The 19058-nt window shown below is 37.9% G+C and overlaps 1 protein-coding gene across 9 annotated transcripts in view; it reads right to left on the bottom strand.

Moving 5' to 3' along the window:
• Positions 1-19058, bottom strand: part of DMD (dystrophin) — a 2096968-nt gene that overhangs the window by 152514 nt on the left and 1925396 nt on the right. For all 9 annotated transcript variants that reach the window (XM_070944209.1, XM_070944203.1, XM_070944204.1 and 6 more), the window contains one exon: positions 3128-3189. In XM_070944209.1, the coding sequence (XP_070800310.1) occupies positions 3128-3189 (62 nt within the window). The remainder of the gene's footprint in view (positions 1-3127; positions 3190-19058) is intronic.

The following is a 19058-nucleotide window of genomic DNA, read 5'->3' on the forward strand; positions in this document are numbered from 1 at the left end:
ATTATTATTATTATTATTATTATTATTATTATTATTATTATTATTATTATTATTATTATTTAATCTTTAGTGAGATTCACAGTCTTTGAGGCTGGTTAATAGGTCAGCAGCTCGAGTCCTAACCAAGGACCTAGGAACTGTTAAGGTATCGTCGGAGGATGTAAGCTGTTCCGAGTAAGGTGGTTTTTTGTAGAGTCAAAATGTTCAAGTCCGGCAAATTTAGAATTTCTAAATAGCGGGTTAGCCCTTTGGGTATTGCTCCGAGGGCTCCAATTACAATCGGGACAACACACGATTTCTTTTTCCACAGTCGCTCAACTTCAATTTGTAAGTCCCGGTACTTTGTGATTTTTTCTTGCTGCTTATCTTCAATTCGTGCATCACCAGGTATTGCAATGTCAATGAACCATACTTTTTTCTTTTCAACTATTGTTATGTCAGGTGTGTTGTGGACCAAGTGCCTGTCAGTCTGAATCCTAAAGTCCCACAAGATCTTGAGTTTCTCATTCTCTAAAACTTTCTCAACCTGATGTTCCCAGTGGTTTTTGCTTAACTCAAATCCAAACTTCTGGCACAATTTCCAGTGAATGATTTTAGCAACACGGTCATGGCGTTGTAGGTAGTCAGTTTGTGAAATTTTGCTGCACCCACTGATCAGGTGGTCGACTGTCTCATTTTTCTCATTGCAGAGGCGGCATTTGCTGTTGGTGGTAACATGTTGAATTTTTGCCTTCATACAGTTTGTGGCTAGGGCTTGTTCTTGAGCTGCCAAAATAAAGCTTTCAGTTTCTTTTTTCAGTACTCCTGATCTTAACCAGTTCCAAGTTAGTTTTTTTTTTTATTATTATTATTATTATTATTATTATTATTATTATTATTATTATTATTATTATTATTATTATTATTATTTGGCCAAGCAAAATATAACAGCTGAAATTGGGGTAGATTTTGCAAAAGAGTAAATGACTTATTCATATACTTAAAATGTTTGTTTTACTTTTTATTTCATTTCAATGGATTGTGAGCAAGGTGCCATCCACTGGCCATTAAAAAACAAAAGAAAAAAATATGTTTATTTGCAAAAATAATTAGATATGGCTGTTTTGTGGCTCCAAAATGCCAATCATCACTCCCTGTATTGTAATTACCTATTGTGGATCCTCAGTGAGAAACAATAGATGTTAAGGATTTATAATGCAGTCACCTGATCTCCCGAAGATAAACCTGCCCAATATCTTGAAACCCAAGATTGAATGAACTAGCTTCTAGAAAAATCAAAATTCCTCTCTTGTAAGAAGGCTCTCAATTTCTTCTCACTGTGATTCTTGGCAATAAACTGATAGGAAGACGACTTTTAAAAGGTTTAGGATGTGGCATTGCAATTAATGCCAACACAGCACAGGAATCTTGTTTGAAAAGGAATAGTAAATTAGAACTACCTCTAGTTTACTCTCAGCAAGTTTTATGTCCTATATTCCCATTTTACCTCAAATAAGTCTCCGCCTGCCTGGAATCCTCACATTTTCAAAACAAGCTTTTTGAATGGGAGAACTATAACTGTACTGCTGATTACAGGTAGTCCCCATTTAACAACCATTGCTGAGGAATTGTTCAAAATTATTATGAGACTGAACAAATGGTATGTATAATTGGTCCTTGAAGTTAAGGTTCAGTATCCTCATAATCATATGATCAAATTTGGACATTTGGCAACCCACCCAAATTTAGTTGTACACTTCAACTCCCCCCACCCTATTTTGCTGCCCTGTCTACCCCTTTGGCCACTATGCACTCCACCATTACCCCCAGCCCTGCAGCCACCCCCACTGACCTTCACAGTCTTCTTCCTACTGCTGACAAGGTGCACCCAGGGAAGGCAGCTGCTGGTCCTTGATAAGGCCTTCACAACAGCTACCTATTTCCCCTATCTCTTTCCTTTTTGCCCTCACACAACAACTTATTTCTGCCGCTCCCTACAGACCTTTGATGTAAAAAAAAATTTTTTTTTGAGTGGAATCTATTAATCTAAAGTCGCCTTTCCTTAACATGATGTCCTGCTGATGCATGGACTTTGAATCCCAGAATCTCAGCAATGGCTCTGCTGACCAGACAATTCTGGGAATTAAAATTCATAATCCAGAGGATGACTAGGCAGGAAAGACTAATTCAAAAGTAATGAAAAATTATAATGCATCCTTCAGCAATGCTAAATGAAGTAGTGTATCTTCTACTATCTAAACAATTTAGCAGGATCAGGTTTAGTATTTACATAGAGACTATTTGGAAATAACAGGGCTGGAGGCTACAGTGGAGTTGTAAAAGATTTCAGAAGATGGCAACAGCAAATTACCTCCACATTGTTGTAGAAAAGTACTTGGGCGTGTCCCTGAAGCCACTAAGACTCAAGCATGACTCAAAAGAAATTTATTTAATTATTATATACTATTAATTTTGATAGATCTTTGCTCTTTTTTAAATTAGTTTGGACCCTTTGGTAATTATAAATTAGTGTTATGGTGAAAACCTGCCTCACTTAAAGCAACCAAATTACTTGAAGATATAAAATAATTTTATTTGCATGCATTAAACAATAATACAATATATACTGGATCCCCAGCAAAATTTTGATACTTTGCTGAGCAGCCATGAATCCAAAAGCATAACCAAGTCTATAGCCCACTACATGGCAAGAGAAAGGAAGCCTAAAGCAAAACAAGAAAACAGTAGACAGAATGTGTGACATCACAGTGTGATGTCAGAATATTTTAGAAGAACCCACTCATGTGACATTATTTATTCCTTCCTACTAAATCAACATGTTAGTCATACTGTATTTGTGATATGGATAGTGAATAGAAAAATTTGGTTCACTACATCACAGGTTCCTGACTGTCGTCTCCCTGTTGTCATTCAAGATCAATTTAGTTGTTGTGAATGTTTTCTTACAAGGGTACTTTAAGGAGAAAGCAGAAGTAATAATAACAATAATAGGCAATAAGTAAAATATGATGCTATCCATCCATTTCCTTTAAAAATCTAATTTAATTAGCCATTTTATTCTAAATTGAGCCTTTATTATCAATAAAAACATTTCTAATATTTCAAGGATTTAATAACATTTTCTTACCTAAAGACTGGTAGAGCTCTGTCATTTTGGGATGATCCCAGCAAGTAGTCTGTGTCTCATGACTATAAGGCAAAAAAATGAAATGAAGAGTTTTAAATGTTTAAGCTTGCATAACTCCTAATTACACTCCATCGTACATTTTCATAACTGTAAAGTGTTGTCATTTGAATTTCTTCACTATAGTAATAGTAATGTACATAGTAATGAACAGCAAAATAATCATTTCAGGCTTACCAAAAATTTCACATCAACATATTTTTCCCTGATACCAAAGTATCATGAGAAGCAACCTTATTAAGTAAGGCAGATCTCTAAATCAGCAGTCCCCACCTTTTGGGCACCAGGGACTGATTCTGTGGAGAGAGCTTTTTCTGTGGACTGGAAGGGGTGTGGTTTCATGTGCTGCCTGCATCCCGTGAATGGGGTTTCGCTTGTTTGCACGGAAATTTCTGGCATACCACGGACCAGTCCAAGGATTGGGGACCCCTGCTCTAAATGATATTATCTAGGGATCAGTTAAGAGGGACAACACTCTCCTGGAATAACAGTACTATCTGCTGAATTGAAGGCTTTAATGAGACTGTTGCTCAGCAATACACTAATTTATTACATTTTTTTATAATAAGACAGGTAGTCCTCAAGTTATGATCCAGACAATCAAGGTTGCTGTCATAATCCCAAGAGTGAGGGTCATTAAGTGGAAAGCAATAGGAGTCCCAGGTGTTTTTGGGTGCTGCAGGGGGAGGCCCAGTGCACACCTAATTCAAGTTGGGGAGGGCATGTGCACTGCAAGTACAGAGAGGCCAAGTGAAGGAGGATACTGGTTGATGCAAGTACAAAGAGACTGAAGGAAGTAGAGTGCAACATGAGCATATGCGAGTGCAAAGAGGCTAAGAGAAAGATTCCATGGTAGGGAGTACCATGGAACAATAGTATCTGCAAGTTTAGGGAGGCTGAGGGAAGGAGGGTATGGGTTGGTATGAATTCAGGGAGTATGGAAGAAGAGCTCAGTGTGGTATGTAGGAAGGTGGCAAAGACTTACCAGAGTGACTTGCAAGCCTCCCCTCAAAGTTTCCCCATTGATTTTGCTTGTGGGAAGCTGGTAGGGAAAGGTTGCAAATGATAATCACCTGACTATAGGTTGCTGCAACTATTGTGTGAGAAGATTGCAAAGTACCTGAATTACAATTGCATGACCATGAGGATGCTGCAAAGGTTAGCATTTTAAGGATGAGCAATATGTACTACTAGTTCAACACTGTCACAACTTTGAACAGTCATTGAATGAGTGATCAATAAGCAAAGACTGCATGTACAGACCATTCAAAGTTATGATAGCTCTGAACGAAGAGATGTATGATTGGTCTCGAACTTCTAGACACTGCAGCATCCCTGCAGTCATATGAACAAGATTTAGGCAATTCACATTTGTGATCCTGGGTGAGACACAAAATGTGGCCATGGGCAGTGTGTGAAAAGAAGCTCTGGCTGGCATGTGAACAGAGGCCCTGGATGGGGCATGAGAGAATCCCCAGCTACACTAGAACAAAAGAAGATAGCACAAAGGAAAGCTCTGGCCAGTGCAGTAATGGTATGTTGTGTGAGGGCATGGTAGGGGCATGTGTAGCTGGCGGCAGTGAGTAAGAGACAAGGGAGACATAGACCATGAGGGAATTCAAGAGTAGGCAAAGGAAGCAGTCCCTTACCTTACTAAGGGTTGGGGCTGGGAGGAATTAAAATGTGAATGGCTTGGATTTGGGGGGGTGTCCTTGCCTAAAAATCAATGAGATTTGGTTAATTTAAATTTGGTTAAACCAACTGTTAACTTTGGTTAACAATTGGAACTGCTAGAATTGCCATTGCTTAGTGATAAACTCAATTGTCATTGCATTTTATGACTTCGCTTAGCTCCCAGCCACCATTGTTAACCAAGGACTATCTGTACATACATTCAGTAAGGTCTGAAATATCAAAGATTGGGATGTGCCTACTGCAGCACGTAGGATGATACAAATATCAAAGTTTACCCCAGTTTGGTATAATGCAAAGGCACCAGTTTTGAAAGTGGGAGACTGTGTTCAACTCCTGCCTTAGCCATAAAAGCCAACTGGGTGACTTTGGGCCAGTTACCCCCTTAATCCAATCCAATTCAACAGGGCTGTTGTTGTGGGGAAAAGAGAAGGAGGGAGGTGTGGATATGTTCACCAATTTGAGTTATTTGTAAAATAATAAAGGTGGGATAGGAATAAATTCTTATATTAGGTTGCAGCATACCACCTTATGTTTCTTGATGACTGACTTAAAAGAAAGGAACACAGCCTCAAATTAGAAGCTAAATATGCTACCTATATAATGTAGACAAAAATCTCTTTTTAGGAAAGAAAGCTATAATAATTAAGCTGATGGAAGAGCAAGGGATGAAGTATTATAGATTTTTCCAAATTATCATTAAAAATTGTAAGGGAGAATACTGTAACTTTAATTTGCTCCCAGAGGAACAGTTTTGCTTCTTTTAGACAATATCTGCAATAGACAGAAGAAATAACATTGAGGAAAAGTAGCAAATAAATACTGGTAAGTCAATGGTGAAATAAAAGAAACCTGGGCCCAAGTAATCTGAGAAAACATCTGAGAGAAGAATCCACTAACTCACACAAAGATAAAGAGGGGTGGGGTAGGGAATGTTAATTCAGACTTGCAAGATTCTGTTGCTATAAAAATGATATTACCATGCATGACTTTGGTTTCCTACTCTGATCTACCTTGAAAGGTGACAATGTCCAATTATGACTGTGAGAGAGGTAGGTTATCTTAATTGTTTTCACAAAAATGTATTTCTAACAAATGGAGAAGCTAGTCTTCTTAATTCATCTGAGTTATCGGATTAATGGGACATCTGATAATAATAAACGTATCTGCATACATATGTAAGTTGTACATACATATTCTTCCTCCCTGATATATACAGAGAATTAAAATAGGAAAATCAGTGCCATACAAGCAGAACGGCTGAGTATTGACTTGATAGAATATGGGACATCTCCCACATATTCAAAAAAATATGAAAGAAAGGTGCAAGAAAGGATTAGCTGAAATTAGATTATTTCATGTGACTATCATTGCCTTATCCTAACTAGTATTCTTCCAGCAAACAGCAAGATCTGAGTAGGATCCAAAAGGAAGCATACATTTCTGCATCAAACATGTTATAATGAGATGCTGCTAAACCATTCCTTATCAGAGCATGTAATAATTTTAAGAGTACTTATCAAATTTTATCCTATTAAAAATAAAAATGCTATAAATTTACTCCCATACTAAAGTTTAAGGAATGTTTTCTGAAGATTTTATAAACATGAAACTTAACTGTAACTGGAAAGAATAGATTTTACTCTATACTCAGAGCATAAAAAATTGGAGATTTATTCTGCAAGCTAAAAAAGTGTTTCTTCTTTCTGAACATTTTTAGTTTAAGACAGTTATCAACAATGTAAAGAAAAGTGCTACTTAAATACGTTTACTGACATTTCTCTTTATAAGCTTCTTTACCATCTTTCAAAGGCAATTGTTAGCTTGAATAAGGACTATCTGCAAATAGTATATGTAACAAAATGCCAACTCAGCAATTCCTAAAGAGTTTTAATCATATATTAAAATACAATAGCATCTTTTAGAAAAGAGCAGCAGGACTACATAAAGCTTTGGATCAAAGAAGTCTATCAGTTCTCATAAAGACACTGTTCATAATCCACAAAAGTGAGCTATCATGAAAAATAATGTTCAATATTAGTAGTGCAATAGATCATTTTACTACATTCCTTGCATAACATAGGTTCTCAATATTAAATATAACATTATACTATACAATGTTATGAACAATTTTAAATAAATTAAGTGGTGCAAAAGATTGGGAAAGTGTCTACATTTCTCCAGGTGAACTGTAAATTTGAACAGAGAAGATTTCAATAAATGAGCTATCTAGCTTATTTCCAAATATGGCATTCCTGAGGGGTATTTTTTCTCACATAATTAACCAATTTGGATAAAGAACACTACTTAGTATAAATACAGATCTTAAACTACTTTAAAAAATCTTTTTTTTTGTTTATTGAGTTGTTTAAAAGGACACACATTAAGTATTTTATTTTAATTAAATAGATATTTATTCAAATAGTTTTGAAAAAATATTTTAATATTTAATTAATCTGATTTCTGTATTTTGAAGCACAGGAATTGAAAGGATAAATTTTAGGGGAAAAAAATGAAAGGACAGTGGAAGAAAATTGGTGTTTGCTCACTAAACCAATCCATCTCCACTTTAGGAAAACCACCAATATGCTCTAATTTTCTGAAGCAAATTGAGAATTCCAAAATGTAAGGTGTGATATATAATCAGATCGCATCTTTCCCTTTATCCAACAGTAGGAAAATGCTTTTTTTGTCTTAGTTTAACATACTTTAGTGTAGAGTTAAATAGACAAGTGGTCTGGTTTAAGAAAAAATACATTTTGTTACACTTTTCTGCACTTAGCGAAAACACTAAAATAAAAAGGAAAACCATCTCCTTTCACTTGCAGATGAAATAATCTGGGAGACTGCTGACACATAGTATATAAAGTAATAGTCAACATGTTCAGAAAAATTGTGGCAGATTAAGATTCCTCCTTCATTCCTAATTACCAACTGGCCATCTTGGCTATCCAAAATCAGGTTCCTTATATAAAATCAGAGAAAAATATAATTTCACAGAGTATCATCCTCAATGAAGCAGTTAAGTGTCATTTTTAGATGTCTGGAAAAAGAATGCATGTCTGTAACTAGAAGTATAGTATCATGGAATGAATGTTCATCTACACCAGGCGTGTGCTGTAATTCTAAATGCTGAATATTTTTTGATCAGGTACCTAGGAAATGCAGTTTAAATTTTATTGGCATTCACGATATTCACTCTGCAAGATGACCACATTTCAGTTTGATAAAGGCACGATTTAAAACAAACAAAAAAGTATTGTGTCAAACTATATTAGTAATTATTTCTATAGAAAAATTACACTTGGGTCTTTTACAAATTAAACATTTTATAAGAGAAAATATTAAATACATTCTTAGTGTTTTCTTTTTAATTGAATCCTATTATACCCTTTCAATTTAGTTATCTTTTCTGCACATTCTTTAGTATGATTTGCTTTAAAATACATTAACCCAAGACCAATCTATATTCTTCAAAGTAAACTATTTATCTATACACACACAAACATGTTTCTTCTAAGAAGCAGAAAATGAAATTGAAATTTAATAAGCAAGCCACAACAAATTCACCCTGTAGATTGTACTTTATTTGCCATAGCCTTGGAGTAAATTGTGTCCTCCACTCCCAAATCCATGTGATAAAAGGGCAGTAAAATTCAACTCATAAAACTGCAAATAAGAAAATGCAACTGATAATACCTACCTAATAATTTAAAACTTAAGGAATAATTTTACAATGCATAATTAGTGATTTACGGTAAACTGTAGAGCTGCTACAACTGTTATAGTTTAATATGTTATGTTGTCACTGGTGTAAATTAAGCAGGAACATATTAATATAAAGAGAACTTTGTGCAGTGTTACAATAAGCAGAAAACCATTTAAAAACAAGTCTTTCACAGTCGTAAACAAAAATTATGCAACATAAAATTCATACCATCCCAAAATGAAGAAAAAAATTGAAATTGAGATATTGAGAAGGCTTGAGTGACAAGAAAACTAAAGAATGGTATCCAACATACTTAGAAAGCCTCTACTAAAGAGACTTTAATAGTTTATTCTGGAAGCAGAAACTGAAAATCTGCTTTTCTATATATCCCATTGTATTTCTGGAGAAAATGGAGTAGTATCAGTAATGGAGAAAGCAGTTTTTTGCACTTGAGAAGGACTACACATTTACACACTGAAATTATTTCTGCCTTTCTTTTGTTGTGCAACATTTTATTTTATGCACTCTGAGAATAGTTGGGAGCAAGTACCTACAATTGTTACTTGCCCACTTATCCATTTTGTTTTTAAAGCTTACCCATTACACTTCTACCAAATTCAAAATCATATAATGATATCTGCAACCAGTTATACCTGAGAATGAGTCAAGCAACTTACACAGAACAGCCTTCTCAAGTCTTAATATTACATGTACAATGTGTCAATAAATTATTTTTTACTTTCAGAAAAAAAATACATAAAACTGAAGGTTCTTTTCTCAACTAAGAGTTAGTATAGACTAGAGTATAGAAAAGTACTATATTAAAGCACTGTCTCTTGCACAATAGCCTGCACTTTGAAATGCCCAAAACTTAAATGGAAATACCAATATTGTATTTGACTCAATATATACATTTAATTCATTATTTGCTCTGCTCTACCATTCTTTTTTAATAAAACAAGAATATTCATAAAAATTAATGCATGCACAAATGGCATTGGTATCTCTTTCTCCTCCACTGGGGGATGAGTACCAAAAATAATCTTCAAGATGCATCTAAAAATCAATTATCTTATTTTGTACTAAAGTTTTCCTTCTTGAGACTAACTGCTTTCTCCAATGCCACATTTCACAAACATTTGATACCAACTTGCTTCCTGTCTTCCAATTCCCTGCTCAGCTCTTCCAAACTGCATTGTTTCATTCATTCCTATACAGCCAGCATGTTCTAACTAGACCACATTTATCAAGACAAGGAAAACACATTGCAGAGAAAGAATGCACTGAATTAAATGTCAGTTCCTATTCCCCAAAGAAATCAAGCAGAAATTTGACCTTTCCATAGTAAATGAAAGGCATAGTATGTGTTTTTTCTTCCAGGCTCTTTGCACCAATGAGATTGAATAGGATGGTTTCCCGGAGGTGGGGGCGGGGGTTATCTTAACGCATGGAGATACACAATACATACAACATGATTGAAAAGAGCAGTTTACAAAAGGCAAGGTTAAAAATATAAGGCTTTTAAGAAAAAAAAATTCACAGTATGGCAGATGTAAGAATTCGGATTTTGGTCAGGAAAATTACTATACACATACATACACACACACACAAAATAGGGAGAAGAATTTTTTAAAAATAAAATTCACAGTATGGCAGATGTAAGAATTCGGATTTTGCTCGGGAAAACTACTATACACATACATACACACACACACAAAATAGGGAGAAGAATTTTTTAAAAATAAAATTCACAATATGGCAGATGTAAGAATTCGGATTTTGCTCGGGAAAATTACTATACACATATACACACACACACAAACAAAATAGGGAGAAGATTTTTTAAAAAAAATTCCTGGCGTTCCTGCATTGGGAGAAACTTTTAATCTCTAAGGTACACAGCCGTAAATGAAAGGGTTAATTTAGGCGTGTGCCAGTCAATAAGTACACTTGCACCAAGAATAAAAGAAAAACAACTGGCAGGAAGGACTTTCAAGCTATAAATTAAATTCCCTATATAAAGACGCGGACGTTTAATGAAGCTTTAACTGCTTTGCTTGCCTAATGATTTTTACCACTTGACGGGTTATTTATTCAGGAAATATAAACATTAAACTTACCCTTTGGATTGTTCCCTCATCGCCTTATATCTTTGATTCAATTACTCCAGAGGGAGGAAAAGAAAAATGCGGCAGCCTAATGCAAAACGAACCCACCGCTGCGCCCAAGAGCGACTACCACTGCAGCGAGGGCGGCAATCGTGGGCCAGCTGCGGTAGAGGTGTGGGAAACTGTAGAGGGCTAGACGAGGCGGAGTCCGCACTGCCTCGGCTCCACCTATTGAACCTGCAAACAACAATTGAAGAGCTCCGAAGAGACGGCGCGGTTGGGAACAAAAAAGTGCGGGGGTTGTGGGGGTGGTATGTGTGATGGTGGCGGTTTATTTAAGGTAGAACCAGAAATTCTGAGCCAGCCTACGCTTTAGAGCTGTCAAGCAGAATATGGCCCAAATCCGCAAAGCATTTCGCGAACCACCCATCTATTTTCACAAAGGCTGAGTATGAATGATGGAATCTAACGAACGCTTACGGACTTTGCATTTAAACTGGGCTACCTGTTTATTTTCTTGTTTTTTCAGGGGACATAGAAAAACTGATAAAGGTTTTAAAGTAAATTTGTTCCGGATCTAATTATTTCCAACTAGTTCCGCTGGATGAAATGCAGCACCCAAGTATTACTGAAGGTACATAGTCTGTAATAAATCAATAACTCCCTACATAGTCTCACTGATTTCCTCTATGCCCAGATCTGTATTTATCTTTCTCCACCACTTTCCTTCTTTTTCCATATTTACACTTGGTTAATATTAACACATGGATAGTTTACTGATTTAACCTCTTAAAGAGATCTCATAACACAGCCTTTTCTATCTCACAAAGCAGGGATTCAGTAAGCATCCACCCTGAAATCAGTATTAATTAGGTCATATACAGGATGACAACCTAAGTCCCTACTATGAATTTTTTATTCTAAAATAAATACACGTACATACAAACATTTTATAAATGTAACACATTAGTACAATAAAGAAATGGGTACAACACAAAGGTACAACACAAACACACTTTTTTAGGAAACTGAATTTTATTTGTCTGAATATCAGCTAATGTTAGAGAAAATTTAGGGGTGCTCTCCATTCCTTCAATGAGCTAGCCAAGATAGAAGCAGTTGAATCCAGCAAATGCCCCTTACGTTATCCTGAGCAGCTGCCTATAACAAAGTTCAGCCTGAGGGGAAAGGTGTGGTGTATTGCAGAATCAGTTTCTAGCGCTGTTAATGTTTTACCTTGTATCCAGTGCAGAATGGACATTTGAACAGAATTAATATGGTGTAAATCCACTAATGCAAATATGCCACTAAGTAATGCCACTAAGTAATTGCATAGTGGGGAAAAAAGATGTAGTTTTATCTCTATACATTAAAAAAGCAAATTATAGAGAAAATTATAGCATACATTTGATTTAAGGTTAAAATATGCAGCAGTTCAAATAGATCAGCCTAAATATGGAAAATCTTTGCATGTAATTCAGTTACTGTTTTTTGTAAGCCATGCAATTGTTGGAAAGAAAGCAGCTTTGGAAAAGTATGTCAATAGCTTTCTGAAAACAGAGCAAGACCAAATTCAGTGTGGCAAAGCAGATGGAAAAAGAAACATTGAATTAAAAAAGGAACTGGATTTGTCCAAAGGCTCTGGAGAAAAAAAATTTCCCCCAGCACCTTGCTATAAAAGAAGCAGTAAGGCAATGATTCAGGATGCTGCCAACTGTGCCGTTCCTAAACCACCACCCTCCTGATTATATGACCCAATGGCTCACCATGTGCTTGCCTATGGATACATATACAGATGTGGTATATATTGACACACAATAGTCACAAACAGATGTGCATCCATCCTGATAAGACCCTTGCAGACATATACATACAAACAGGAAATATGTATGCACACAATCTGATTCATCCATAAAGACACACATTATTTGTTACACAAAAGAAACTACAGATGTTTCTTCAGCTACTGCTTTCTCCTTGTTCAAAGTGAATTCCTTATGAAGTTAGAGAAAATTATCCATCTATAGAATTAAGTTGTAGTTTAACACATTTTGGTTTTACTCAAAAAACTGATAGGACAGTATTTGGTGTACTAAACTACTTTCCTTTTCTAATAATGTGGTATCTGTAGATAAACTTAATTATTGGGTACCCATTCCAGGTAATCAAGTCAGGTACATAGAGTGCCCAAGAATTAAATAGGTTCCACCAATTTATATTTGTTTTAATTATTAGACATCATTGGAAAAATTATCTATAACTGAATTTTTCATCTGTTCTGTTAACTATGCCAATTAATTGTAAGGTCCAGATTTTCTCTAACAGTAACTAATATCTTAATTTACAATAAATGTAAGAGGAAAGTATCCTTTGTATGTATTTGCAGGTATGTGTCACTTAACATAGTATTTATTTATTTTATTTATTTATTTATTTTATTTTATTTCTATACTGCCCTACTCCCAAAGGACTCAGGGCGGTGCACAGCCAAACAATAAAACAAATACAAATTTGTGGCACCCATTTGTCTCAAGACCTGCCCCTGTCTCTCCCCCTGAGACTACCCAGTCGGAGTCGGAATCTTCCCGAATCTGAGTGATTTTGTCATATAGATACTGAACAAAATCCTCGGCTCTACCCTCCAAGGGGTCCTCCCGCGCTTCCTGATGAAGCAGGGAGCGGGTCACCCTAAAGAGGGCGGCCGGGCGGTTATCTGATGACGCAATAAGAGCAGCAAAATAGCTACATTTAGCTGCTTTTATCGCCACTAGGTAATTCCTAATGTGGGATCTTACTAGTGTCCGGTCAGATTCAGAAAGACTGGCCCTCCAACTACTCTCTAGGTGTCTTTTTCGGCGCTTCAACTCCCTCAGCTCCTCGGTAAACCAAGGAGCCAGTTGTGATCGGCGCCGGGTCAGAGGCGGTATTCATTTACCAAAAATGAATAACTGGAATAATAATGAATAATGAATTCATTATGTGTAATAAAGAATAATAAACTGGAGGGATTAATATTTAACTTTTATCCCACAATATTTGCCTTTATCCAATTGTACCATTAATTTTAGAAGAGGAAATATCAAAATCATTGTCATTTTTCAAAGCTACTTATACACTGTTGGAAGAAATGTCCATCTGGGTTCAATTCTAAGTGGGGAGAAAGACACTGGAAACATGGAGACTGCTTGGAAGGATGGTGTAAGGATTGCCTCTTCCCCCAACTTAAGAAAGTAAAAACTCTAGTATTTCAAAAGGACCCTTTTATTAAGCAGAAGTGACAGCAATGGATTCAAAGCAATGTCTGAATACCCTTAGGCAAGACAAGTAGGATTAAAGCAGTAGAGACCCCTCCCTTGAGCCAGAATGCAGATTTTAGCCAATACACAAGTGTGAAGATGTTTTCTTTACCAGCTGCCCTGAGAACCAGATAAGTATGTATTCACATCGTTTCTCTTTTATCCTTTAAAGTGAAACAGCCCACATGGCTGTCATAAACATTCTTCAATGTTAAGGGGATCTCAGGGCTGTTTGGCGCCAGGATATAGGTTGTAAAATATCTGTTGACCCAGACAATGTTAGTAAATCGAATCCAAGTCTCCCCCTTCTCCCAATTGAATGGCAATATCACTTTTAGGGATCTGACATACTACCTTCCTAAGAAAATGAAAGGGTCCACCTGTGAACAAATATAAACAAAAAATTAATGATAGTATATTAACAAGGTTTGTTAGGGTATTGGGAGTGAAATTTTCTCAGTAAGGTTGGAGCCCTAACATGGTGTTTAGCGACCCATTCGTTGTGGGCTGAGTGTAAATGTTTCCAAGCAACTAAATATTGGATTTTCCCTCTGTGAATCCTAGAGCCAAGGATTTCCTCTATTTCAAAGTGTTGTTCACCTTCAAACATGATGGGAAGAGGTGGTGTAGATGCAGGTGGTCTGAGGGATGAGATTACTTCTCGCTCGAGTAAACTGATATGGAATACTGGGTGGACTTGCCTGAGTGTCTTTGGAAGGAGTAGTTCAACTGCTACTGGATTGATGACCCTAGTGATAGGGAAAGGTCCAATGAAATTTGGCCCTAGTTTCTTTGATGGCTGTAATGATTTCCGGAATTTTGTAGATAAGTATACTCTATCTCCCACATGGAAAGGTTTGAGTTCCATCCTTTTCTTGTCAGCTTGAATTTTAAAAGCCTCTCTAGCTTCCTTTAAGGCTAATCTAACCACTGGCCATGTGTTTTGCAAATTATCCATCCACTCCTTAAGTGAGGGGATGGTGAGTTTTTCTGTGGGTAGTTCTGGCATGGGGCTGAAATCCTGGCCTGTTGCTATTCTAAAAGGGGTAAAACCAGTGCTTGAGTGTGCAGAATTATTAAATGCAACTTCAGCAAAAGGTAAAAGTTTGGTTCAGTTATCCTGTTGAAAATTAATAAAACATCTTAAATATAGTTCTAGCACCGAGTTCAATCTCTCAGAATTGCCATTAGTACATGCATGATGTGATGAGCTCAACCCCTAGCCAGTACCAAGTAAGTCCAAAAATGTCCTCCAAAATTTGGAAGTGAATTGAATCCTTCTGTTGGAGATGATCTTTTGTGGAGCTCCATGAAGCCGATAAATGTTTATTATGAATAATTTGGCTAAGTTTTTAGCAGTTGGGATCTTTTGGCAAGGTATAAAATGTGCCTGTTTTGAAAACAGGTCTGTCACGACCCAAATAACAATATTTCCTGCACTGTCTGGCAATTCTACAATGAAATCCATAGCAATCTCTCTCCATGGTGCTGAAGGCTCAGCTACTTTCTGCAGGAGACCTGGGGTTTTCCCCTGACGTCTTTTTGCTGCTGCACAAATGGGGCAGCTAGCTACATAGCTTTCTATGTCCTTTTTCAGTGATGGCCACCAAAATTGTCTTTTAATTAGGTGTAAAGTTTTCACAAAACCAAAATGTCCAGCTAATTTGGAGTCGTGGTGCCTTGCCATTAAGCATAGTCTTTGGCTGACTGGAACATACAACTTCCCTCCCACCCAAGCCAAGTCCTCTTTCATCAGACAGCTGGATTTGTGGTTCAAAAACCATTAATCGGTGGCCAATGCTTATTTAAAAGTTTGGGTTGTGTCATTGTCCGTCAATGTTTCTTGTTTTGCCTGGGATCTGGTGATTACTTTAGCTGCTAGTTGTTGTTGTTTTGTACTATGGGTTTGATTACGTCTGACTTCACACTATTGTATTGCGGTTTTCTGGATAGCGCATCTACCAGAAAGTTTTTTCCCCCGGGGAGGTATTTTAGAGTAAAATCAAACCGTTTAAAGTACTGAACCCATTGTACTTGTTTTAGAGAGAGTTTCCTTGAGGTCTTTACTCTTGCATGTAGGTGAGCATGGGTGCCACAAAGAATCCTACTTGCTGTGGATCCCCATCAAACTTCACCCCTAGGGAGGGAGTTTCTCTTTTCAGTTGTGGGACTCGGGGCTGGTTGGGAATGGGCGCCGGTGTGCATGCTGCCTGGAAGGGAGGGTTTGCTGGGTCTTCTCCTGCTGCTGCTGCACCATCTGCTTGATAGGTGGGCTCCAGAAGGGCAGTGCCTCTCCTGGCATCATCCGCAACTGCTGCCCTTTCAGCGTTCCTTGGTTGTCGTCCTGGCTCCCCTCGGATGTTGAGATTTTCCAAAGTTTCCATCATCAATTGGATTATATGCCTCTTCAGACAATCATCCCTCAGTGGTGCTTTGGTTAGTTCCCTCTGGTCAGTGAGGGCTTCTAGTTCCAGTTTTCACCCCGGTTTTCGATTGCCACAGCTGAGTGTGACTCCTCTGGTTCTCTCATCCTAGCTATCTTTCTTCCCGATGCCAATTGACCAGTGGGGCTTTTCAGGATTCTCCAGGATTACCTCATCCTCTCCGATGGGGTGTAAGAAACAGGCTTCCGACTGGATGGTAATTGATGTCTTCCCCCAGCATTCGGCTTCTCCCAGTTCTCTGCTTTCTTTGGACATGGTTTGCAAGGTCCCCTCAGTAGAGCAAAGATTGCTTCTCTGGGTTGACTATTTTGCAAACGTTGCTTTCTGTAAGGATTGCCTCTCCTCCCAATTTAAGAAAGTAAAAACTGTTGAAACGTAGTATTTCAAAAGGACCTTTTATTAAGCAGCAGTGACAGCAATGGATTCAAAGCAATGTCTGAATATCCTTAGGCAAGACAAGTAGGATTAAAGCAGTAGAGACCCCTCCCTTAAACCAGAATGCAGATTTTAGTCAATACATAAGTGTGAAGATGTTTTCTTTACCAGCTGCCCTGAGAACCGGATAAGTATGTATTCACATCGTTTCTCCTTTATCCTTTAAAGTGAAACAGCCCACATGGCTGTCATAAACATTCTTCAATGTTAAGGGGATCTCAGGGCCCTTTGGCGCCAGGACATAGGTTGTAAAATATCTGTTGACACAGGCAATGCTAGTAAATCGAATCCAAGTCTCCCTCTTCTCCCAACTGAATGGCAGTATCACTTTTAGGGATCTGACAGATGGTTTTACGGAGCAGAACCATTAAGCACATGGTCCTGGTGCAGCTGAACACATGGAGTGGAGAGTGAGATATATTTATACCCTCTCTTGGGCCTTGCAAGAAATGTATACTGTTGGTTGTCAGACTCCCATGGGGCTATGCAGTCATAACTGAGGTTGTCTGTGAATCTTGCTGGGTGATGCAATGAAGGGCAAGTTCCTATTGTGGCTGAATTAGCTTTGCCCTGAAGAATAATCCCATCATCCTGGAGTTGAGGTCTTTTGTTTTGTAGATAGACTGGCCCAGTCTTTTGTCTGGTAGATAAACTGGAACCAAAATGTCTGCTGGGGGCAGAGAGTCTGTTGGGTGCTATCTTTCTACAACAACTTCAAATAACTTATTTATTTAAGGATAAATTTTCTATTTAATGTTAGCCACAACATGTTCACAAAATGAATAGACAAACAAATAAAATGTTCATTCCTGAAATTAGAAGAAGCAGATTCTGTCAGAAGTATTCAAATCCAAGAGTTTTCTTTAAAAACATAATCATAGTCAATTTTTAATTGTAGCTTTTAGCTCCAACCTACCTTAAGTATAGATGAAGCTTCTCTTTAAATAAATCTGTGTTCTTTCCCTTGTACTGTAGTAAGGAATCTGTGTTCTTTCCCTTGTACTGTAGTAAGGAATGTACTGGAGTAAGTTAGGCCCAGAGTTGAGAAACCAGGAAGAGCATTTGCCTGCTGCAGGGTTGCATAACCTGGGCACCCACAGATGAGGGCGTCAACCCCAGGAACTTCCCAGAGACAGAGACCATTGCAAGAACTTGAAATGGGAACCCCTGTACATTCCCATGCTTATGAAACTCTGCTCTGTATCTTCATGTTGGGATAGTTTCCGGACGTCCAAGCTGGGCAGCAGCACCTTGAGTGATCTCAAAAAGCTAAGCAGGATTGAACCAGGCCAGGTCATTGATGGGAGAGTGCCAGGAAAGCCAACATTTTGCAAGGAAATTTAATTACCCAAGAGACACTTATAGAAGAAGGAGGTGCCCACCAGCCACACCTGGCTGCCAAGAGACATTCTCCCTGAAGCCAAGATAATCTCCCAGGAGAGCCCCTTTCCCTTCCTAGGCCTATTGATCAGCCCCGGGCAGCACCACCCAGCTTGTGTGCCTCTTTAGGCAATGCTGAATGCTCAGAATAGACCCTGGTCTGAGCCAGAATGGGCCTTGGACAATGCATTGTATCCAGTTTGGGTCACCACAATACAAAAAATATGTTGAGATTCTGGAAAGAGTGCAGAGAAGAGCCTCAAAGATGATTAAGGGGCTGGAGGGTGAAACATAGGATGAACAATTACAGGAAATGGGTATGTCTAGTTTAATGAAAAGAAGGACTAAGGGTGACATGATAGTGTTCTGAAGAGGGGATTCAACTATTCTCCAAAGCACCAGAAGTCAAGACAAGAAACAATGGATGGGGGGAAAACCAGAAGCGTCGAGGTGAGACTGGCTGGAAAATAGCAGGCTCCGATGACCCTCGTGAAAATCCAGCCAGACAAATCGCTGTCGGGGGGGGGGTTCCTGTAGAACCATCCTGTGAAGAAGGAGAGGCGCCTCGGACAATCAAGAGGAACAGGCAAGTTCCTCGAAAGGTCGGAGGCAGCTCTTCAAACCAGTGGCAGGGCGGCGGCCATTAAAAATGACCACTTTGAAGCTGGGGCAACCGGAATAAGACTTTGTGCAGGAGTGGTGTTTGAATGGAGAACTAATACTGGGTGAGTGATTGGCCAACTCACAGGTAAAAAAGGATTAAAAAAAAAAACTTTAAAAGGTGTCCCGGGGAGGAAACAAGCGGCTAAT

This window comes from Pituophis catenifer, unplaced genomic scaffold, assembly GCF_029215685.1.
Source record: "Pituophis catenifer annectens isolate HBS135680 unplaced genomic scaffold, rPitCat1.0.hap2 SCAF_4, whole genome shotgun sequence".
Lineage (NCBI taxonomy): Eukaryota > Metazoa > Chordata > Lepidosauria > Squamata > Colubridae > Pituophis > Pituophis catenifer.